The 12974-nt window shown below is 48.0% G+C and overlaps 1 protein-coding gene across 2 annotated transcripts in view; it reads left to right on the top strand.

The window, feature by feature from the left end:
* DOCK1 (dedicator of cytokinesis 1) overlaps nt 1-12974 on the top strand; it is a 410700-nt gene that overhangs the window by 253090 nt on the left and 144636 nt on the right. For both annotated transcript variants that reach the window (XM_040991937.1, XM_040991936.1), the window contains exon 28: nt 12310-12411. In XM_040991937.1, coding sequence (XP_040847871.1) covers nt 12310-12411 — 102 coding nt within the window. The remainder of the gene's footprint in view (nt 1-12309; nt 12412-12974) is intronic.

The following is a 12974-nucleotide window of genomic DNA, read 5'->3' as shown; positions in this document are numbered from 1 at the left end:
GGGGCTGTTCTCCCACTGCTTTCCCAGACACAGGAACTGGAGCAGAAGCACAGCAGGTGGGGCTTGAGCAGCACTCTGATATGCTAATTCGGGCATCACCATCAGTTGCCTCTAAAGTACTCTGTCTGGTTTTGCATTTTCTCCATCATCACCACAATCACTCATTTCTGGAGGTGGCTGTTGTGCTAATACTAATACCCTTAGTACCAGTCTCATCTAAATATGACAGGAAGTCCAGGTTGTAGGGGTCCTAACTTGGTTCCTACCTTGAGTCATTGAGGTTCAAAGAAGTTTTACGTAACCTGCTCTGCAGGTCTCATTTCCACAAGTCTCATTCTTGGTCAAATGACTATCACACAGTGTTGCCTCAGAAGGTCTTAGCTTCTTACGTTTCCTGGAGAAAAAACATTTTCTTCTTGGAATTTACCTGAAAATCTGAAATAGCTTTTTTCATACTATATGTATCTTGTGTCTTCACTAATGAAACTCACCTTGTGGCATGGGCATGTGTAACAATAGCCATGAGGCAGCCACGATGGAGGGTGGGAGCTGTATTTGACAAATAACAGGCTATGCTTCCACTGGTCTCAGGTTCACCATGCAGTGTTTTGAGAAGGCTGTAGTGTGTACTGTGAGCTTTCTGAACAAATCAACTGTTTCTGCTCTAAGAACACATATGGTCAAACTCTATGTTTGCTGATATTTTAGTTTCCTTAAAGGTTTTCCAGAGCAAACAGTCTAACTTTAAACCTCTTCACTTCTCCCTGCCCCCTGGCAAGTTTGAGCTAAAGGATCTAAATCACAGTTTGTAGTTCTGTTATTAAATTCCGCAAGTAGTTGCTTTGATTAGAAAAGAAATCCATCTTCTTTGGAATTCTGTTGGCAATCGGTAATAACTCCCTTTAATGTTATTTGTAACATGGTGTCTTAATTAATTGTTGTCAAGTACATCCTCTCACTAGACTGCAGGTGGAAGTTAATTCTCTCGGCTTTGGATACACAGAATCACTGGGTGCATGTCTCAGTGAAGACCGGTGCCCGCCTGCCACGCCCGCTGTGGGCTAACACTGACCTGGTTGGCTCTTCCAGCCTGGATTGTAGGCAGTTGTAAAGTGAATGTGTATTTTGCCAAGGGAAAAATTAGTCTTAGAGGTTTTGACTCAGCATGTCACGCCACCCTCCCCCCCAAGTTATCTGCAACAGTAACATAATATGCCCTAAAGTAACACAATATGCTCACTATTGCTGTGTCGTAGCTGTTCCATATGAAGTTTCCCCAGTGACTTATTTGGAGTCCAGGCCTGGGGTCCTGCCGTGTATCCTGTCTGTTCACAGCCCCAAGATGGATCCCAGAGTGCTGCTGTGTGGTTAGCACTGCCTCAGCCCCGAGGCCCAGACTCCCACATGAGGACTCGGTGGGGTGATGCCCGCAGGATGGCTGCTGCTTCCCGCCTCCGGGCCTCCCAGGCAGGCCTGGCTCTGCCCTGGGAGCTGAACCCAGCTCCTTCCTTGTACATTTGTCACCCCATAGTCCTCTGAAGACACGCTTGTGTGTGTGAGCACAAGCGTGGATTTCTCTCTCATTCAGTGGTAGGTGTCTCTCCTTCCCTTGTCCCGTTTGCTGTCCCCGTTGTCCCACACGGGTGCTGAAGAGCCTCTTCAAGCCGCTGTTTATGTCCATTTCACCGTCTGCCCTGACCAGGACTGTAGTCGTTCCAGCTTTTTTCCTGCTTACCTAAGAGGGGCTGTCTCCATCCACCTCTGCCCCCAGCCCCTGGGGACTCAGTGATTTCCACCCAGGACGTGTGCTTCCTAGCTGCCTTTCAAATGGACCTCTTTTTCTCAGAATCCCTGGAGACCTTCATTTCAGGTCTGTTTCAAGGGTGAAGTAGCATCCCCACGGGGTGTGCGCGTTCCTTTGTGCACCTGCTGGACCCGTGCCCTGCAAGCTGAAGCACTGCACTGTTGTAGTGGTCATGGACATGAATGTGAGGGCATTAGTTGCCCAAGTCACTTTGGCAACTTACTTAGTTCTGATTTACAGTGTTGGGACATGGAACCAGTATATTCTAGGCATATATTATGTATACATGAATCTTTTGTAAATAATACTTATAGCCATAATTGTCTGCATTCTATAACACTGTGATACTGTATTTCACAACATCTTTTATCATCCTTGCAACTCATTCATTCGGTGAGCAGTTGTCATATGACGTAATTCCTCTGCGCTACTTCATTCAAACCATGTCAGTAAAATTGAGGCCAGTATGCATTTATGGTTCATGCAGTGGCACCCCGTTGTGCTTCAAAGATTCTGAAACTTATCTCAAACCGTGATGGACATAAATCAGTTAAATATATGCAGTGGCAGGAGTCTGGCCAGGTAGTGAGGGTGAACTTTGAATGCATGTGTCCTGTACGAGAGTGCCTAGATTCGACTCCCAGCTTCTTGCTCAGGGCTTTGGGTCCCTGTCTGCCACACAGGGGACCTGGACGGGGCACCTGGCGCCTGGCTGTGGTCCAGCCCAGTCCTGATCTGTATGGGAGAATGAACCAGGCAGTGGGAGCTGGCTCCCCTTTTAATCTCTGTCAGATTCAAAAAAATGAAAACAAAAAAAATTTGTCATTTTAGTCTTTCTTTCACAAAAGAGTCTATTTTTGTTTCATTTTAAAATTGTTTTTATTCTAAAAAAATTAAGATTTATTTAATCTTTTATTGAAAAGGCAGATATGTAGAGAGAGATACAGAGAGAAAGATCTTCCATCCACTGGTTCACTCTCCATGTGGGAAGCCAGGAGCCAGGAGCATCCTCCAGGTCTCCCACGTGGGTACAGGGTTCCAAGGTCTTGGGCCATCCTCTACCACTGTCCCAGGCCACAAGCAGGGAACTGGAAGGGAAGTGGAGCAGCTGGGATACATGCCCGCGCCTCTATGAGATCCTGGTGGAGGCAAGGCGAGGAGTTAGCCACTAGGCTACCACACTGGGCCCTGTGCTTGTTTCTATTGTGTTTCTGTTGCAGTGTCCTGACGCTGTATGTCATGGGTTAAGACTTGGAAAATTCCAGTCTCTAAAGCTTTACTATTTTCTGAATTATTGAGCTTATAAAAATAACATGTGAAACTTTCTGCTTTACTGTCTTGTGTTAGCATCAAATAAATTATTTTAAGAAGTTGAATACTAAGTATTTATTCCTCATCATACCATAAAGCAGAGTTTTTATATGTAAAATTTGTGCATAATTTATTTTTATCTTTCATAACAAATGTGAGTAGGTATTTAAGTTATTGCATTGAATAAGTAGCAAATAATTGTTATGGGTAACTTAATATCCAAATATTCCCTTTTGGTGTATTTATCCCATAAACATCTTCCTACAATTATTGCCACAGTAAAATCGAAATTGATTTTGTTCTTAAAATTAGATTTCTTTCCTTATAGTTTCTGCAATTATGTGAGACACTAATACTCCATGAATTCAAGCAAGCACTCAATTTAAATTTAAGATAGAAGTTTAATTCTGTGGTTAGCAGTCTAAAATAGCTAGCAGATGACATTAATGTATTTTATCACCCTACTGCTTTCAACTTTGCGTAGTTGATTTTTTTCTCTTCTCCACTCAGTAGATCTTTGTAAAGAAATCATAATATTGTGGAAACTAAATTAATAAAAATCAACCGTTCATTATAAGCAATGTTATCCCCAGACTGAATTTCACTCTGGCTGGAGGGAGTGACCATGGGCTGTGTATTTGGGAAGGCTGTGTTATGTTCAAATGATGCCAGGTCATGCTGCTTTTCCCACCGGCCCTGGCTTTCATGGACCTGGCTGTGTGTTTTTATTATCTCTTGTTGAGTCTCGTGAGTGTCTAGCAGCCTCGCTGGGACGGGGTCCTTGCTCTGCTCGTCCTCCTCATCCCTGGCTCCTGCCCAGTTTAGAGCGGGTTTGAGGTCGCCTCAAAGGAACTCCACAGCCAAGTAAGGGAATCAAAGAAGAAGAGTTGGGATGGATGCTGACTTGTATCTCAACAAAGAATAAGTAAATCAGAGACTTCCTAAAGGTTGTAGGACTTGGAGAGGACTTCTCCCAGTGTATTCTGATTATTGGTCCGAGTCCTTGATGACACAGGTCTGCCCAAGTCCGCAGTTTCTGTGCTGCCATCGGCCCGTCGTCTGCCCACTGTGGCAGTTCTAGAAGGTCTGAGCACCGTTGCTGCAGCCTTGGTACCTGCAGGTTCAGAGCAAGGAGCCTGGCTGCCAGAGGCCCTTCCATTCTGAATGTGCATGCCTTGCGCAAGGCGTTATCTTAGATCATCTTACCCATTTTTATATTCAAAACCTGTCACGCTGTTTAAAGGCTGTGATTCACGTCCCTTGGACTCACGCATGTGCCAGCGTTCACAACAGAGCTGCCCACTGTCACTCCTGAAGAACCCTGCCCCACTACAGGCCCTCCAGTCTCTGGACCATGGCTAACGCACTCCACCTGTTGGGTTTGCTGGCTCCGGGCATGTCCCACAAGTGCAGTCATGCGACATGTGGTCTCCACGCCTCAGCAGCTTCCGGCACACAGTGAGCTGCAGTTCTGGTGAGCCTGGTGCTGAATTCTGGGGGTCTCTGGGCAAGTAATGCCCTCTGAGCCTGGCTACAGCTTCCTGTCCATGCACTTGGGCAGGTTTGGTTTTTTTTTTTTTTAATTTAAGCAGATCTTTCCCACTGAGTTTATCAGCAATTATAGTACTAATATTTTATTTATTTATATTGTTTTGTTTATGTAAATCAGACACGTTTTCTCACATCTTCCTATTTCATACTTTTTGATGATCTAGGAAATCGAGTGAATTTTTGCTTTTCATTTTTCTGGTTGGGGCATTGTTATTATTCTGTAGAAAGGTATTTGTTCATTTTCCTGCTGCTGTTTGCTGGCCATATTGATGCCACCTAGCTGTTTTTATCATTTTTGTAAAGCTGAAATCATTGCCCAAATTGCATAACTTACACTATTTAGTTAGTGGTTTTAAATATTTTTAAAGATGGATTTGTTTTTATTACAAAGGCAAATAAGATTTAGAGAGAAAAAGAGAAGCAGACGGAAAGCTCTTCCATGTGCAGGTTCACTCCTCAGAGGGCCACAACAGCCGGAGCTGAGTCCATCTAAAGCCAGGAGCCAGAAGCCTCTTCTAGGTCTCCCATGCAGGTGCAGGATCCCGAGGCCTTGGGCCGTCCTTTACTGCGTTCCCATGCCACAAGCAGGGAGCTAAGTGGGAAGTAGCACAGCCAGGCAGGAACTGGTGTCCATACGGAATCCCAGGACTTGGAAGGTGAGGATCTAGGCATTAAGCCATTGCACTGGGCCCAGGGATTTTAATTAACACATAGTATTTGTATACATTTATGAAACATGGGAGACATTTCAAACTGGCATATCTCTCATCTTAGACGAATATCATTTCTTTTTCCTGGAAGCATTAAAAAAATCCTCTCTATTAGACTTTGTGAAATATTTGATTAGTTGAATGTCTTGAAGAGGTTCTCTGATGTTCTGTCTTTGTTATGGAAAGCTTTGTGGGTCTTTATTACTTTATCTTTTGATAACACTAATTTGATGGGTGTAATATTTGCTCTCGGGTAACAGTTTCAATACTTTTGAATTTCCTTTCTTTTCCCTGGGTTCTGTTTGAGTTTGTCTTGGCTATTTTATTGGTGTTTGGTGAACTTTACACATGAGGCTGTGGCTTTGGGGATGGACCGGCCCAGGTGTCTGTGTGCAGCAGTGTGGGGCTGGGGGATGACAGTGAGTGCTGAGCTTGAGGGGCATAGGAGGCCGACACTCCTGCGTCCCAGCAGACACAGAGGCAGTCCTGGCTGGGGAGGAAGGCTGTGGTTGCAGAGGCACGCTGAGCCTTGCTCAGTGACAGCCAGCATGCTGGCGCTCCCCCGGCAGTAGCACGGGCTCGCTCTCTCTAAAGAGGAGCTTTGTAGCCTCATGCTCGGGTTTGGTTGGGACTGGGGTTGGCAGAAGGGAGCAGGTCTCATGGTCCTTGCTGATACCTGTGGGGCTCAGCAGAGAGTGGCTGGCGAGCAGACGTTTGGCTCTGTCACCTTCAGCGTTCCCTAAACCAGTGTCCCGCAGAGTTTGTCTTCTGAGGAGCTGTGTACCATCCTTGTCCGCTGCCCACTTGTGAGGAGCATGTGTTCGTCTGATCTTACTGGGGTTTCAGGCAGGGAAGCAGGATGCTAACGAAGCCATTGGTGCCTGTTTTTCATTCGTTAAGTAGTAACCTTGCTTTGCATGTGCCTGGCACCGCTGATCTGGGCCTTCCGGGGACTCTGTGCCAGGAGGGGGTCAGGCTGCATGGTAGTTAGCGCCTCCTTCCTGCCTCGGCCAGGACTCAGCTCTCACCGCCCACCTGTCCTCCTCCAGGCTCTTAGCTTCCATCTTGTCTCTGTGGGGCCGTGTATTTTGAGAACGTTCTGTATTGTAAATGTAGCATGAGGAAGTGGAGGATTAAATGCACGTCTTGAATTGTTTTTAATTTGCTGTGTAGGAGCCCCCTTAATCTACTTGGGCTGGTTTCTGCGTGTGCCGGCTTTGGAGTCGTGGGCTGGCGCGTGTGCCAGCTTTGGAGTCGTGGGCTGGCGCGTGTGCCGGTTTTGGAGTCGTGGGCTGGCGCGTGTGCCGGCTTTGGAGTCGTGGGCTGGCTTAGGATGCTGTGAGGTTTTCATTGAGCTTTTCTGATTTCCTTTTATTCTCATTTGAATTTCCTCGTAGAAACTGCAGTCCCATTGACATTTTCTCTAGAAATCGGAAACTCTTCATGCTGTGTAAGCTCTTGTATTCATCAGTACCAAAAACTTGTCTGTGTCTGCATTGATTTCAAGTTGCCCTTGACTTTCAAATGGACTTGACTCTCAATTACATTCCCATTCTGTGTATTCTATTCCTAATATTGCCTTCCACTGAAGTCACTCCGGATTGACCAGATCATGCATCGTCAGCCTTGACTGCAGCTTTTCCCAGTCACTGCACAATTACTTCTTCTTGTAGTTTTAACGATGATTAGGAAGCTGGTTAATTTTCATCAGTATATTTGAAATTCAAACTCTAAATGAGGTTTTCTCTTCAAAATACTCACCTGGGCAAAAACTTAGGATTTCAAACAGTGCTGTGGTATGGTGAATAAAGCTACTACCTGCTGTGCTGAATCCCGTATGGGCACAGGTTCAAGTCCCAACTACTCCGTGTCCAGTGTAGCTCCCTGCTAACGGCCTGGGAAAGCAGCAGGAGATGGCCCAAGTACAAGGGCCCCTGCACTCCCGTGGGATACCTGGAAGAAGCCTCTGGCCCCTCGCGTCATCAAGGCTCAACTCCTGCTGTTGCATAGTAGTGCAGGATTCTCTCTTTGCCTCTCTCTCCTCACCTCCCCCCTTGCTCTCCTTCCCTCTCTTCCCTCCTTCCTTTCCTGTCTGTCTCTCAAATGAATAATTAAATCTTTAAGAATAAAAGATTTCCAGCCTGACATGTTGGATGGCAGGTGTAATCTGGATTCTGTCATTGGGGTCCCGGCTTTGTTCAGATTTGCTGCCAGCCCTTCACACCTGGGGCTCCAAGGTGCCATCTTGCTGCGTCTGTGGTGTGTGGTTGCCCTCAGAACCATAAATATTTAAAAGCCGCTTAATTTGTTCCTGACACTAAGCAATGGCACCGAAAGGACCGTCTCACCTGCAAGTTGCCATCCTCCAGCCTTTTCTCTGAACTGTTTCTTTCTCTGCCCGGCAGGGGCTCTCGCATTTGCCCCCTTGCCCTCCACCAAGCCCTGTCCTGTGCTTCCTCCATCCTGCCTTCCCTCCCATCATTCTCCTTTGTGCACCGTTGGCTACCTGTGCTTGGTGACACCCGTGTTCCCTTCTAGCTGTGCAAGGTTCTACCCACCCTCCATTCTGCACATCCCTCATCCTAGCTCTCCTCCCTGCTACCTACCCTGTTCTGTCTTCTTTGCTATCTGCCCTCCATTCTTCCTTCCCACCTGCCTGATGCATCAGGACCCAAGTAGTTAGAACTGGGGCAGGGCAGCGGGTGCCAGGTGGACGCCTGTCCAGGCTGAGCGGGCAGGAAGTCCAGGACTCTGGGGCGTCTGACCCATCCTGACTGATGAGCACTTTCCCCTTCACTTGAAGAGGATTCCTGTTCTTTTTTCTTGAAAATCAGAAATAGAGACAAAGCGACAGGAAGATGCCCTTCGTTCTGCACTTTTACCCCGACAGCCAGGGCTGGGCTGAGCCCGGTCACACTGGATGCGGTCAAGGACTCCCAAGGCAATGCCAGGAGCCAGGCACCCGTGCAATCATCTAATGCTTCCCGGGGTGCGTATCGGCAGGAAGCTGAGCTGGGACCCCAAGGGCGCTTTGAGAAATAATAGTGTGTTTTCTGTTTGTAAAAAATCCAGGCCTCTTTCCCCTTCCTCGCTAACCACCCAGTGTCTTTTTTCCTCCCCATTTTTGTTAGTTTTCTCTGTGCACACGTTATCTATGAACCTGAAGTGTGTATATGCAATTATCCTGTTTTTCTTCAAACATTTTCTTGTAGTGTCAAAACATTGCACATGTACCTGGTTAGTGTCAGTGTGTTGGTGGCCACATGATAATTTATGGTGACATCCTAGTAAGGTAGCCTCATTTAGTGAATAAAAATGCAGGACACCCAGTTCAATTTTGACTTCTGGTAAACAACGGACATGTTTTTCTCGGTTTGTGTGTCCCACACAACATTTCGGGTGCACTGTTGGGGACTTGCTTGTTTGTGGTTGCCTCTCGGAGCTGGCACTTGCGCTGAGCACCCTGCATTTCACGCTGTGGCTCTGTGCAGTGCCATAACGCACGGTGTCTTACTGGTGAACATTTAGGTCTCGGGGATGGAGCGGACACATGTTGCCTAACATCGCCTGTTTTGAGTGACTTTTTAGGTAGGTTGTTAGAAGTAGCATTACCTGTAAGGAGATGAGTATTTTTTTTCCAAGAGTTTTCAGAGCAATTACCAGATCTCTTTTTAAAAAGGTCATCGCAATCTGGGCTCCCACCGGCAGCGGAGAGTCCTTGTTCCCTGAGCCCTTCCAGCATTAGCATCACTTAAAATACTTCTTTGCTATTTTGGCAGGCAAATAGCAATATATCATTTTCATCTTTGATTACTAATGAGGTTCCCATTTTTGATTATTAGGCATCGGATGCCCTGGTTTTTAAACACTCTGCGAGTGTAGCCTGGCTCGGCTGCCCTTGTTTTGCATTGCTTTGAAGTCATAAGCAGCATATCGTGTTGTTATTTATTTTTGAAGTCCCAGAAGGAGCCTTGCGCCAGCCTCTCCGCCCACCTACCCATCATTTAAAAATAAAAGCTCCACATGACTCCTGAGCACATCTAAAATAAATCAATTTAGGCAGAGAATGCGGACTTTTTCCTGAGCCCACAGAATTAAAGTTCCGTTGTCACAGTTCTCCCCACATTGGGTTCTTATTTTGTGAGTGACTTTGAATACAGTCTCTGTAGACACCTGCTTCCTGCACCCCAGGCCGCACAGGTATGCCACTGCATGGGGCTCTGGGTGTTGGTGGTGGCAGCAGAGCATCCCCTGTAACACTCTGGAGGCACCAAGGATGCGACTGCCTGGGGCGCTTCCGCTTGGACCTGCTTCCTTTAATAACAGGGAGAAGAAGCCAGGTGATTCATGGCGGGGCACACCTTCCCTTAGACAGTGGAGAGGGCGTGGCTCTCCCCAGTGACCCTCTTCCAGCCCAGGAGACAGGTGGTTCCTCTGGCCTTCGCAGACCTACTCAGATCAGTCCCCATGCCCTGTTACACACGGGACCACTTGGTTGGCTTTTCTGTGCCATTCATATCCAGGGAAGATTTTTTCCCACAGCTGTTTACGTTTTCCCAGGGCCTGTGTAAGGGAACTGCCATTGGACTGCTCGTTCTCTCATTCTCTGTGTCATTTCAGTTCCCCCCTCCCTTGCCTTGCCTGGCGTGAACTTTTCCACACCGCATAGCAACCTGTTCTCTAAATCGAGCTTGGCCAAGTTCAGCCACCTGGCCTGGCCCCGGTGCCCTGCCCCCTGTTCCTCCAGGGTGCTCTGTGTTCAGGGTTCTCGTCATGTTTCAGGGTCTTACTTTTCTTTCTGCTTTGACCTTGGTCTGTCGAGTGATGCAGGTCTGTGTATGTGAATCGAATGTGGTCATCTGCAGCTTGAGCAATTCCTGGTGGACTGGGACCAAGAAGGGACTCTTCGTGGGTTGGGAATGCAACGTCGGATGCCATTTGTTTCTCGTTCTCCATGTCTCCCGGCATTCCCTAATGACTGCAGGGTGGGAGAAGTGCAATCTCTGGCTCGTGATGGCGGTCCTCTGCAGTAAACTGATCAGTTCTCAGAGGAAGGCATGGGTGTGCCCTGGGCGAGAGGGGAACTGACCACCTTCCCCAGCCTCGCCACGGTCTCTTTCAGAGGCCTCTTTCTCTGCCTTTAGGATGAGTCGGTGAGGAAGCCCATCCTCTGCTTGCACCAGGCCATGGTGCTCGTTACTTCAGCACCATGCTTGACGGATGTCCAAGGGGTGGCATCTCCAAGGCGTGGACCTGCTGTGCGGTTAGCTTCTCCCATCTTTGGGGTGGTGCTGGATGCTGGATTTCATACACAAATATTTAGCCGTGTTACTAATCACTCCTTCAATGTAAAACAAGCCTTGCTTAATTCTTTCCCAGAATACCACAAGTTGGGACCTGCCCCTCTGCAATTATCCAACATGCACAGATATTTCTGGTCAAATGGAAGATCTTGTGTTGTTGCGTTCATTTTGTGGAATGTGTGTGTGGAGGACTCCTTTGAAGCATGCTCATGCGCCACAGATATGAATGGGAGCCATTATGGGGCTTCAGGGCTTCGCTGTGGAGGGCTTATCCCAAATTAACGTAAGAGATCTCTGTAAAAGCAGAGTCGGTGAAAGAGTGCAATTGGGGAGCTCATTTAATAGGGGAAAAATAGGGACATGTCTGAAACTTTGCCTGCTGCTGTAATTTTGCTAGACTTGTACCGGTTTAATGAGAGAAAATATATGTTATGTTTCTAAAAGTGTCATTAATTTACAGGGAGATGTTTAAAAGCAAGGACGATGTTGTTAGCCGGCAACACTACAAATGAGAAATGATGGTGTGTGGCCGTTCAGAACTGAATGGGACTGCTGAGTCCTGGCCCAGCCACCAAGGGGGGCGGGACTGTGGCAGGTGCACCCTGCAGCAACCCAGCCACCTGCGGGTGCCCTGTCTGCGGGCATCTTCTCTCCTCCCTTCTGACTTTTGTCGATTGCCTTCTCTCTTCCCCCTTTTCCCGCACACCTGGTTCTACCTGGCGTGAGGACTCCCTCGTCTCCCCGTTGACATCCTGATGAGACAGCCTTGCACCTCCATTCTCCTCCAGCTGGAGTATTAGACCATCACTCATCATGGAGCCCGCAGCGATTGCCTCTGAATTGGCCATGGGGGATCCTGGCAGGTCTTAGGAATAAGGAAGATGGCTCTTTGCTGTGGCCCAAGGGGGAAAGGCTGTGCACACAGCTGGCTTGATAATAAGGGCGGTAACTTTCCTTCAAGAAAGCACAGCATGTAAGGGACCATGCTTTTAACCCTGCCTGGGATTTTCTCAGTTGAATGCAAAGATGTTAAGACCTTATAGTTCTTGTATGGGCAGCCTGGTTTCAGGAGGTACCTAACACGGTTAGGGAGAATAACTTACAACACCCACCCCACCACACGGGGTGCTGAGGCTTGTTGTGGCCAGAGATATGCACTGGCTGGCCCTGGGCGCATCCTGGCAGAACTCAAGGCTTCCTGCCTGGAGTCTACTGCTGTCCTGGTGGTTTCCAGTTTTTTAAGATTTTTATTTATTTTTATTGCAAAGGCGGATATACAGAGAGGAGAAACAGAGAGGAAGATCTTTCGTCTGATGGTTCACTTCCCAAGTGGCCGCAATGGCTAGAGCTGAGCCAGTCCAAAGCCAGGAGCCTCGTCGGGGTCTCCCGAGTGGGTGCAGAGTTCCAAGGCTTTGGGCTGTCCTTGACTGCATTCCCAGGCCACAGGCAGGAAGCTGGATGGGAAGCAGGACCACTGGGATTAGAACTGGCACCCATATGGGATCCTGGTGTGTCCAAGGCGAGGACCTTAACCACTTCACTATTGCGCCGGGCCCCAGTTACAGCATCTTGAGTGACTTTATTTTCTCCATGATTCTCCACTTGATGGTGTCAATTGGTTTCTTTCCAGGGAAACTTCGTGGCCTGCATGACGGCAATTTTACGACAGATGGAAGACTATCACTATGCTCACTTGATCAAGACTTTTGGGAAAATGAGGACTGACGTGGTGGTAAGTGTTTGCTTTTTGTTCTGTTTTAGTGTCCGTGTGTTGAGCCTGAAACTTTCCATGTAAGTGTTGCCATTGTGTGTCCTGTGAACAATTTTGCCTGAGAAGTTGCCCCTTCCTGTAAAGCTTCCTGCCTTGAGTTGCCAGGCGCTGAGCAACTGGGCATCTCTGGTCCGAGCCCGGGTGTGAATGCTGGCTGCTCTGCTGCTGATCCAGCTCCCCCATGACACGCCTGGGAGAGCAGCAGGAGCCGAACACCCAGCCGGAGTGTCAGGCTCTGGGAGCTGTCAGTGCCACTGCCAGCCGGAGTGCCAGGCTCTGGGAGCTGTCAGTGCCACTGTCAGTCCCAGTCTCTGTAGCTATTTGTTCGTGAATCGGGATTTAGTTTCTGTGTCTCCCTCTCTATAGCTCTGTCACTCTGCCTTTCGAGTGCATCAGTGAAAGGTCTAACACAACAGGGCCCTGACTTGCAGACTCACCTCCGGGGCTCGCCTGGACACCAACTCAAGGCTGGCTCGTTCTCTTTTCCAGCCTCAGTCTTCTCTTTCATCCTGTGGGAATATTGG

This window comes from Ochotona curzoniae, unplaced genomic scaffold (assembly GCF_017591425.1).
Source record: "Ochotona curzoniae isolate NIBS_2020 unplaced genomic scaffold, NIBS_Ocur_1.0 contig_66, whole genome shotgun sequence".
NCBI lineage: Eukaryota > Metazoa > Chordata > Mammalia > Lagomorpha > Ochotonidae > Ochotona > Ochotona curzoniae.
This window is presented reverse-complemented; position numbering and strand designations above follow the sequence as displayed.